Source organism: Pholis gunnellus (genome assembly GCF_910591455.1).
Source record: "Pholis gunnellus genome assembly, chromosome: 10".
In the NCBI taxonomy this organism is placed as follows: domain Eukaryota; kingdom Metazoa; phylum Chordata; class Actinopteri; order Perciformes; family Pholidae; genus Pholis; species Pholis gunnellus.
The window spans coordinates 15,815,239-15,826,721 of record NC_136537.1 but is presented as its reverse complement, the minus strand read 5'-3'; the positions used below and the strand labels follow the sequence as shown (position 1 = coordinate 15,826,721).

The following is an 11,483-nucleotide window of genomic DNA, read 5'->3' as shown; positions in this document are numbered from 1 at the left end:
TGATTGGCTCACTAGTTTGGTTTGGGGGGGGAAATAATTCAAACTGAAAATAATAATCTAACCTTCCTTGAATAATAATTCCTGTCCCCAAACGTGCTTTCATTTTCTTTGTACTTAGAAACAAGTTTTAACAAACTATACTATAGCTTCTTTGGGCGCTCATTATGCCTTCATTTTATAATTCCCATATTTCCGACGGTCTTGAAGTAGGCGTAAGCTTGCGGTGTTCGGCTTTCCCACGTCATCAGAGTCGGTGTCTGATTTAAAAATAGAGCAGCATTGGTCACATTGGGGCGAAGCCTTTTCACCAGAAATAATACTGAATCGTAATTAACGGCCTGCATAGCGCACTAACGCTTATTGGCACGTTTATTCATTTTTTGGCACAACTTTATTGAACTAGCGACAGCTACCTTGCACCCCTTGTAAATGGTACATTCCACATGTGAACGTCCAAAACAAAAATGGCACATGTGAACTAGGAACCAACTAACGTTCTTCACTAACGTGTGTTCGTAGCGAAAACGAAACCTAACCACGGTGTGTCCGACACTGAGAGCCGAGAAGCCGTAGTAACACGAACCGTTGCCCCCCTCTGCGTCATTCAGGCATGGCACTGCAAATATCTGCTCTCTTTTCATACATCAGAGCCCCACTGCGCACTGGCTCTCTGTCGCGAGTCTGTGCAGACTTCCAGGGAGCAGGTGTCAGGTTCAAACACATTTTAAGTCCTGGAAGCCTCCAGCTGGGAGGGAAGCCAGCGACAAGTCCTGTCCGCGGCCATATTACAAGTGGCCTCCGAGCTGAAAAGTTTGCGACGAAGTCCAGCCAGAGTAACGGTTCCTCCTCACCCCGGGGGAGGAGAGGTTGGCTGGGCCAGGTAGCCCTCGGTGCCGCCCTCGGAGCGAGCACGGTCGCACTTGTCCAGTGTCTCCACACTGGAATAGTTACCGCCATGGCCCGCAAAGTTAACCTGAACTCCGCTGAGGGAGACTGGAAGGAAACCAAGGGTGAGACTGTTCAACCAAGCCGAGGAGATTTTTAGTTTGACTTTAAAGTGTGCTTTGTCACAAACAAGAGGGAAACGTGTGTGCTGTCACATGCCCAACAGTTGGTTGGACAGCGAAACTGTTTGCTCTTAAAATGTATGATACCAAACAGTTATCACAGCAAAGCAGCAAGTCCACACACATTTCACCTGAAAGAGTAAAATGATCTCTAGCATTTTGTCTTTTGTAATATCAAAGTAGCATTAGTAGCCTACAGTGTAGGCTACACCATAAACTCACAATATGCAGTGCATGCACCATATATAGTGCATGCACCCTATATAATATATATTATTATTTATAAAGCTATAGTAAATCACTATAGCATTTATGAAAATGCATTTGGGCTTCAGCTAATGGTCATTTATATTAATAATACATCCCAAAGGGAAAGCTATAAACTATATTTTGGTTGACCTACAGATTGAAAAACAATAGACATTGATTTAAGAATAATATGAGAAGAACAGCAAGCAAATTATTGCGTTTGAGAAGTTGCAGATATTTGGTGACTGTAATGAATAGAACAACAAACTGGGACTTAAGCCCGAAAGCTGCACAAAGACTAATAAGTACCTTCAGTGTACTATAATATATTATATATATATATATAAAAATAAATATTTATTTCTCATCTCGCTGACATGTTTACTGTCTGTCCTCTTTGTCCATTGTCTCTTTCAGACTCCTTGCTGTCTCTGTCTGTGAAGGACAGGCGTCAGCACTACAGGACGTCTAACTTTGTGTCACTGGACGACGTGTCGGTGTGGACTCCCACTGCAGGTCAGACACCCAACATCAGTCAGAGTCACCGTCGAGGTCACTCAGGGTTGGGTGGTAGTGCTGCAGAGACTTAACCGGAGAGATGCAGCTGCACATAAATACTTTCACTAGTGGTATCAGATATTTGATCAAATCACATCAAGAACATTTCCAAATTATTGAGCAACATAAAAAGAGCTGGAAGCAACTCACATGCAAAATGTAATATATTAATATGTAATGTCAGCTTTATCGGATGCACACAAAACAACACAATTGTTAAATAAAGACTAAAAGGCCATGTTGTTTATCGGCCACCATCCATTCGAGTGTATTATACACAGTATATTCAAGTTAACGAGGTAAATACAACTCATCCTGAGTCTGAATGTGTGTCTCATTATCAGGCGGCTCTGAACAACCTCTCTACCAGAGGAATGAAAAGTTGGACCAGAAGATTTCGCTCTACAGCGGTGACATCACCAAGCTGGAGGTGGATGCTATTGTCAATGCAGGTATGTGTGTGGGTGTGAATGAGTTGAGTGTTTTCTTTCGTTGGACCAGTGTGTAGATTAGTCATTCAACATGGTGACCAACGATCTATTTTCACACATGATCAAGTCAAATGAAAACCCAGATAAAGCATTTTATTTCCTTTTTATTTTGTAACAAGTAAAATATGACGAGGAAAGCCAACCAGGGATGAAATAAGATGGAGGATTACAGATTTAAAAAAGTTGGTGCTAAAGTGAATACAGCGCCCAGCCTGCTGCATCGATGTGAATGTACTGTACATAAATTTAGCACAAAAGAAGTGTGAGGGTGGTTTGTGCTCATTATGGCTCTGATGTTTTCTCAGTGTGTGGGAGGGACGGCTACAGGCTTTTACATGGTTACCAACAGGTTTGCATGGTGCACTTTTCTTAAAAGTAGCGAGTACACAAGAATACGAGAACACTAAAAGGGTTTAGAGTCGGTAGGATTTGCTGACTGGCTCCCCTGGAAACTTCAAAAGTAGGCAAAGCTACCTGAAAGCAGAGGTGGCTTTAATGTGAAGCCTCAGTACTGAACGGATTATGGATAAACTGCTTTGAAAAGGAACTGTGTGAAATAACCAGAAGGGATTCTTAAAGGCCAAGAGAAACTCCTCGGTCAAATCAGCTGTCGGTGAAGTGACTTCAGTTGTGTAAAAGGCCTTTGCAAGTTATGAGAGCACAACGTTTCTTCTTCAAATTACTTATTTTGTTGAACTGACCGTCCAAAACCCAAAGATATACATTTTTAAGTATTAGTCTTCGTAATTTTTTCTTTGTTTAAACAATTTATAACTTATACTTGTCGATCAAAATTGTTGCCAAATATTTTCCCGTCAATTGATATATTGACTAATTGTCTCAGCTGAACAACAAATACATGAATTGAGTTCAGAAAATCATTTTTAACGAAGAGAATTGTCTTTTTAAAATGATCCTCTGCAGAAATATCAATGCCTATGAGGAAAACATATCTATTAATACTGAAATGTAATTATTCAGGCTCTCCACAGAGAAACCTTTGTACTATCGGCCAGTTATACAATTACAAAAGATGATACCAAGTTAATTATATCAGTATGTATACTGTATTAGTCTAACCTCATACATTTTGATCAAATGAGTCATATAATCACATTTTGTAAGGACACGTATACTATTTGGTCACATAACACACTTCCTCCCACCAGTTGTTTTCCAGTGCTTTCCAGTGGGATTAGAGCGTTTTCCAGTGACCTCTAGATGGAGCCAAAGGCCAGTTCATTCACTGAAGACCTTTTCCCACAAGGCTGTTTGTGCATTTGGGGGAAATTGAATCGGCGTATTGGCACAGACGGTGCATCGGTGGAGAGTGAGGCAGGCCTAAATGATGCTTGATGATTAGGCTTTAGCAGATAATGATAGATCTGCATTGGCAGCTGACTGTCAGCAGGTGTACGCTGTGCCAGCATCCAGTGAATATGTTGATGTTTCACTCTCATTTGTGGCATCACTGTGTGTGTGTGTGTGTGTGTGTGTGTGTGTGTGTGTGTGTGTGTTTGCAAGCATTCATGCATCTGCCTGTGAATTTTAAAGTCATTATGTGTGTGTACACAGTAAGTAATTGTAATTTGTCCCGTGTGTGTCCGTAGAGGCGACTTTGTGTCCCGTTGTGTGTTTTACAAGAGCTTTTTACAGAGTGGCACGATGCAAAGTAGCATGGAATTAACTAGAGGAAACGGCCAGTAAAGTGTCATTTAGCAGAGAGGACGAGGGAAGGTGAGGGAGGGAGGCTGAAACAACAACACAACGGCAGATGAGACACGAGACGGAGCGTGACAGACACTCAGCGCACCGACTCACAGAGATCGAGGGGAGAGTCTGGAGGAGTGAAAAGAAGGAGATAAAAGAGAGGCGGGGAGAGGACACGGGCTAGTATTTAAATCTCAGACTGCATTGCCATGGCAACAAGCAGGTACAGGCTACCCACAAAGGGGTTTTCGGTCAGCAGAGTTCGATCATCCTTCTCTGTGCGACTGACCTGCTGGCCAGCTGACTGTCTCCGTAGTCACTCCGTCGACTAAGCGTCTGACCTTTTCAGTCGATGACTAACTGAGTGACTAAGAGGCCTTCAGCGATGTCGGTCGCACTTAAAAAGATATGACATTAGAATTAAAGAGAGAAGCAAACAGACATCGACAATTATGAGAAGAGACGGTTAGTTACGCTCATTTAAAACAAAAACAAAAAAATAGCTTGCAAGCTTATTCTCCTGTTGCAGATCTAACGGCAAAGCATGAGCAGCCAAATCAGCGCCTGTGGTTTTTGACATGTGGAGGGGAGTGTTGTGGATTATTTTCTGGCTGCTATGAGAGGCCTTGAAGAATAATTTAGCTCATAACGCAGCAGACATTCAATTGAATCCAACTGCGGCCAATTATACGCTATACTGGCAGACGGGTAGGCATGGATCCACATCTACACCTGATGTAGATGTGGATCCATGCAGATACAGACACAGAAGCACCGGAGACCTGTGATTGAACAGGTGGAAACCAAGTAAATTGCTGCTCCACCCTGTTCCCTCCCTCCTTCCTTCCTTCCTTCCTTCCTTCCTTCGTTCCTTCCTTCCTTCCTTCCGTCAGCACTGATTGATCAGGTAAGGAGGACGTTGCAGGGAGGCTGGGCAGCCGCTGTTTGTCGTTTGCGTCGCTCTCAATAAAGATCGGATTTACAGTAACTCTCCACTCCTCCCCCTTCTCCTCCTCTTCTCCTCCCCTTCCTACGCCCCCATTCCCATCCCTCCCTCCTTCCTTCCACACTTTTACAGCCCCTGGCTCCTGCCCACTCCTATAAAACACTACAAACATAAAAACCCACAAGCACTTAAGAGCCGTCCTGGCGAGGAGGGTGGGGTGGGGAGGCATTGGGGGAGGAGACGGCAGGCAGAAACATCCTCCTCTTTACACCCCTCAATCACTCCGTCCGGAGAAGGAGAGAGAGATGGAGGGGAGGATATATTGTCTCTGATGGGCTAGCTGATTAAGATGGATTGCACAATGAAATGTCTTTGGAGTGATGAGTTCTTGGTGTGTGTGTGTGTGTGTGTGTGTGTGTGTATACGACGTCTCTGCAACTAACTTTGCATTAAAACCTTTTTTCAAATTGATTAAATGCAAATTTGCTTAGCTCTACTGAGCTGCATTTTCACTCGCAAAAGTTTTATTCCTCATTTCCATCCCAGCACTCTGCAGCCGCCGCCGTGTTTATCGTGTTTGACATTAAAAGCTATTCATTTTTTCCCGCGGAGAGTTAAAATGTAATTGAAAAAGATTTAAAAACTTGACATATACTGTAAGTTCTCTCAGTATTTTTTGTGAAGTCTTCCTTTCTTTTCCAGTGGAGCAAAGTCCATGAGAGTAAATGCAGCGGCAAAGTGTGCTGATAAATCTTTCAGGCTAGACTATAAAAAACTGTCCCTAAAATTAAGCCGTGCACCGTCAAGTGATAAAGAATATTCTGGTCCTATCTCAGTCTTTAGAGCTTCAACTACTTGTCATCGTCACAATTTCTGCTTGCTGAGAGAGAGCGAGAGAGAGAGAGAGAGAGAGTGTGTGTGTGTGTGTGAGAGAGATTATGCGATTAGTCAGAACTAAACCATTTCACACCTTTTGTTTGGATGTGTTGACAAGATTACATATGTGTATTTCTGCATGATTACACCTTTTCACAGCTACACCTGCTTGTGCCAGAATAAGACAGCGCACATGAACCATGGTTCTATGAGTGTGTGTGTGTGTGTGTGTGTGTGTGTGTGTGTGTGTGTGGTGCAACGTCTGGAGGCGCGGTGTGTGTGAGTGGCGTACTTTTGCATGTGATTTGAGTGCAGGTGTGCGACATGTTTGTGTGCACATGAGATAGGGTCTCCCAGGTTTCCCTCTGCAGGTCAGAGATAAAGCTGTTGGTTGGCGCTGGAAACTCACTCACCGTGGCAACAGCTGAGAGATACAAGATTAGAGCCAATAGTTTTTCTGGCCTGCGGGTGCAGAGAGGATGTGTGTGAGAGCAAGTGTCTGTAGACTACACCCTAACTTCCTGACAGATAAGAAACCTAGAAAGAGAGCTGGACGGATGAGGGGAAGGATAGCAGAGGCGCTGTGTTGACAGACAGGAAGAACATGTAGGTGCAGCAACACTTTGTCTCACCTACAGATTCCACTGAATGCGCCATTTTACCGTCGGTGTGACGTCATTGTGACGTAGGCTTTTAAAAAGGTCCAAGGACGAGCGTTTTTATCAGAGAATCCAAGCACAAACAAGCCAGTTATGACTCACGGGAGACTTGGGAAGCTTTGTGATATTCGCAGGATTAACTCGCTGATCAGAGTCTAGTAATGAAAGTTTGGATGTGAAGTCGATAAGAAGGTCCAAGTTTGAAGTCAAATGACGTAGAGACATCATCACAAACGCGTCATATTCGTGAATACGTGAGACAACACTGATCATAAAATTAGCCCCTTCGGCAACACCTGAATTTGTCTGAAGACACCGTAAAACAAGGTGCTTTATTTAAAATGCACCAATCTAATAGTGACAATGAAGCAGGCAAAAATGAACTTCAAACCAACTTCGTCTAATAACCGGTGATTATCAAACCGACTTCAGCCTGGATACGGTCTGATTAGTTATTGCAAAGTGAACGTTCAACGATCAGTCATTAAATATGAGGCCTTTGCTGCGTTTCCCCTGAAGCCTAAAGAGTATAATATTATATTTCATTAAACTGTAACTTCTAACACTAAAGGAGGTGCTCTTTATTTCAGGTGAGGTGCATGTATAATAAAACACTGTGAGGGAAAATACAACTGTTTGTCATATTTATTTAAACATAAAAAACACTAAATCAATAAATAAGCACTAACGTTCACATATTTTGAATTGTGTTGCTTCAGGGGAAATACAGTAAGCATGAAATCACAATTTTAATTGACTGTTAGGAGGATTTCTTTTCCTCCTTTTCTGTTTCACTCACTCACATTTTCAACATGCTTCTGTGAAGCAGTTTGTTTTGGGAACGTGGAAGGTTTTTCTGAGAGTGTTAACGTTTTTCTCCTCGGGATCTCTTCATAGCTTCTTATGACACACAGCACTTCTCGACTGCCTGACAGATGTTTGATGTTTGCCTCGTTGGTTCCTCCTGGTGCTTGAGTTGTCAAGTGATGGCGCCTCGCTGCCTCGCTCCAGTTGTTTTAGTGGCACAAACTGCTGTTGTGAACGCGTTGCAACATTTAAATGTCTTGTGCTTGAAGACAACTCCAATTTTTCACATCTAGTTTCCAAATAATTACATTTATTATCAATAAATCTGCTGGTTATTTCCTTGTTAATTGATTATTAGTTTTTCCTGTAAAATGTACATGCATTGTAATATATTTTTAGAGCTGCAATAATACATCTATTGATCGATTAGTTGAATTAATGGGCAACTATTTTCATAGTCCTTTTTCAAGCAAAAATATCAAACATTCTCTGATTCAAGCTTCTCAGATGTGAGGATTTATTCATTTTCATATGTAACAATCAATTAAATGTCTTTAGGTTGTGAATGTTAGCGGAGGTGGCACTTTGTATGAAATGTAACGACTGACTGATCTGAAACCAATCAATGGTTAAAAAGTTGAATTGAACACATCAGTGCAGCAGAAACCTTCCAACGTCAACTTAACGTTTCATTATTACAATGCTCTACATGAGGATGGGTGTGTAGGACGAGCATCAATAATTGAACATCAGTGTTTTTTGAGCTCGGATGCTTCCTTCCTTCGTGTGCAATATACATTCAACCCAGCGGAGGAGCATCTTTTATTGATTCCAGAGGAGTCTGTGGTGGATGATGACCAATAGCTGTAGTGGGGTTTGGGGGGGTCATAGAGGATGACGAGGATGAAGGATCCGCGGCCTCGGGATGGCATGGATGAGTGCAGACAGACAGACAGACATCGACTAGAACAGCTGGAGGAGAAAGGTGACAGAGAGGTGCTCAGTGATCGTGTTTGGTGATTTTAAGAGGATAAAACAGGCGACCCCTCGGTTCTGCAGGTAGAACCCCTCACAGGAGCATTACCCTACGGTGGCACAGCGGCACACTCCTCCTGCAGGGCTTCACTGATTCTGTGCTGGCTTTCTCAACGGAGCTTAGCGCCCCGCTTAGCGCCAAAATCAGCCTGGCAGACATCCGTTTGTATGTGTATGGAAGATTGTCAGGCCTGGCTTGTTGTAAATTGCTTCAGAGCGGTTAATGTTTTTTTTTTTCAGATCTCACCTTCGCTGCATTTTCCTCATTTGACTGGAGTAATAGGGGACATAGTGTGGAAGTCTTTGCATGCTCAACCATTTTATAAGGGATTTTACAGCGTCGGGCCAAGGATTAAGTGATTTTTGTCACAGATCTACTTTGAATGCCTCAGTATCTACTCCGGTCTCAGTGCTTAAGCTGTTGATAGTCTGTTTGTTTTAAGTATGCACATCATGTAGCACTTATTAGAGGATAATCATGTTGTAGCCAGCTGTAGCATTTTTTTTTTCTTTCTCCTGTCTGAGGAATTAATGTTTTCAAGGCTGCATTTCATCTGTAGATGGCTGCCACTTTTTCATCAAGTCACTTATCCAAGGTTTTAATCAAGGGGGACGTGTTGTTGTGATCCACCCAGCCTCCCCGGTAGTAACGGGGGTCAGAGGAGCTGATGGAAAGCCCAGTACAGAGACTGTTGAGGTCCCACAGGCTCCCTGTGACTCTCTGTGCTGCCGTTACCATACACCTGCCCTCGAGCTCTTGTCAGCTCCTCTTAGGGTCAGGCTCATATTACAAGATGCAAAATGTCACACCAAGTTTGCTATCGCACACAGATATTTCACATGTGTGTGTGCTCTGAGAAAACCTCCAAACAGATATCATAAAAAGAGCCTGAGTGTATTTATGTGTGTGTGTTTTGATGCATATTGAGTGCTTGAATTAAAGGAAGATGAAATATAACTTTCTACCTCTCAGCCGATCTTTCAACTTCTGTAAGAATTAATTTAGAGTTGTATTGTTTACTCGAAAGTCAATTGGGTTCACATGCTGCTGCTGTGGAGCACAACGGGTCACCGATCCCTCATGAACTGCACTGTTTCTCCCTGCCGTGGTAACAGTACTTCCTTAGCTCTAGTTCCTATAGAAGTATCCCCACTGCGCTGACTTTGTGTTTTGTGAAGCAGCGCTAATGGACATGTTCTCACAATATGCCTGTCAACTGTCCGCACACACATGCACTTACAGAGGCAAATTGGCTTTGCTGATGCTGCCTCGGTTTCAGAGTAAATACGATGTGCTGTCAAAACTTATCCCCGCCATGATCACCTCACCACTCTACCAGCCGCGAAAAAATACAGCGGCGGGCATCGAGCAGCGTGTGACGTTAACCCGTTTTTATCTTTAGTGGAAAGAGGATTTGCTGTGCAAAATCCAATAACAGAGTTTGTGGGTAAAATCCATCTGAGTGTGATCTGTATGGATTTTAATCAGCGGGGTCAACAGTAAGCAGTGGCAGTGATAGGCAGGGTCAAAGGCAGGGACCACTACTTATGGAGTACTACAAAGAATACTAAAAAGTTCATATTGATTATGAAAAATGATTTTTTTTATTGCAAAATATGTCTTTGGGAAATGTAGCAGCTGGTTTTTTAGTGCAGAATTAGATTAGTTCTCAAATTGAGAACATTTTATATTAGCCTACAGTTGGCCTTTACAGTTGTTTTCATTGTTGATTAATCTGCCGAATGCTTTGTTTGAGATTGTAAAAGTAGCAATACCACTGAAAAATATCTCCACCATATGTAAAAGTCCTGCTTTCAAATCTCAGGTACACAATTATTATAAAACATTGTACTTAAAGTGTCTTATAGTATCATGTAATATTGTAGTATTATTATTACTGATTAACTATCATGTTAGCAACATTTTAAATGTTGCTGGATGAGGTGAAGCTAATTTTAACCAACCTAGAACCCAACATAAAGGGTTATACCTAGAGTGGAACCATCTGTGAAAGGTTCCACCCTATGAGAGGTTCTACAGAGAACCCTTCTATGGTGTGATGGTTCCACCTTGAACCCTCTCTGGAAGTTCTACATCCAAACACTTTCTACCTTCTAAGCATACTAACACAAAAAATGGAAATATGCACACAATTCTGAAACATATATATATATATACAATGGAGAAAAACTGTAATACAGCACTTTTTCATCACCGCGGACACCCAGTCCATAATACTCCAAATACATAAATATTGCAATTCTTTCATGAGTAGGCCATGAGCTCGATCGTCATTGTGTTACTTTTATTTGCCTAAGGAGGTTAATTCATTTAAATAAAGATCTTCGAGGTTGCCACTTTAAGTACAGTGCTTAAGTAAATAGTAGGCAGGCAGGTGGAACAGGAGGGCTGGATGCTAAAACAAGAGTCTGATCTATTCCCTAAGTGGCCTTTAATGATTGAGCTGATTAGGGGAATGAGGGGCAGGTAACGATCAGGTGAGTGGAGAAGGATGGGAAGAGCTAATGACCACAAGCAAACAGGCAATGGGTAAGATAACCGATATTAGAAACTGGTATCATGACAGCTGTCAAACTGCTTCACTTATCTAAAAAACAATATTCAGTTCCCTATCGTGCCAGACGAAGAAAAGCTGGAAACCCTCACATTTCAGAGCCTGGAAAAAGACATTTTGGGGTATTATCTAAACTGTAACCAATTAATTTTCAGTTAATCAAATGAAAGAGTAATCCATTAATACGTGCTTAAAGGCTCGAGTCTGTAGCAAAGTCGCTTTACTTCTGTAGTGTCGAACCGCTGGGCTTCATCTTAGATTCACAGCCACAGACGGCGGTGACGGGACCTTTAAGTTACTGCATTTAATGTGTAAACAAAGCTACTCTCTCAACCATTAATGGGCTTCAATATGATATTTTTCTTCTGTAGTGAAGTCTGGACTTTAGGAAGCTGTGCATATTAAAAAAAGTTTCTTTATAGACCCGTTAGTGTGGAATAAATAAAAACATTTAATATTAATAGAATAGCCTGTCACTGAAGAGACGTGCTTTCTATAATTACCTTGGT

General features: G+C 42.1%; 1 protein-coding gene across 2 annotated transcripts in view; it reads left to right on the top strand.

Annotated features, from left to right (window-relative positions):
- Positions 1 to 480: 480 nt before the first annotated feature.
- macrod1 (mono-ADP ribosylhydrolase 1) overlaps positions 481 to 11,483 on the top strand; it is a 93,611-nt gene continuing 82,608 nt past the window's right edge. The window contains exons 1-3 of one of the 2 annotated variants that reach the window (XM_079167627.1): positions 481 to 1,010; positions 1,734 to 1,832; positions 2,219 to 2,326. In XM_079167627.1, coding sequence (XP_079023753.1) covers positions 611 to 1,010; positions 1,734 to 1,832; positions 2,219 to 2,326 — 607 coding nt within the window. In that variant the 5' untranslated portion in view covers positions 481 to 610. The remainder of the gene's footprint in view (positions 1,011 to 1,733; positions 1,833 to 2,218; positions 2,327 to 11,483) is intronic. The other variant, XM_079167626.1, reaches the window with a different exon arrangement.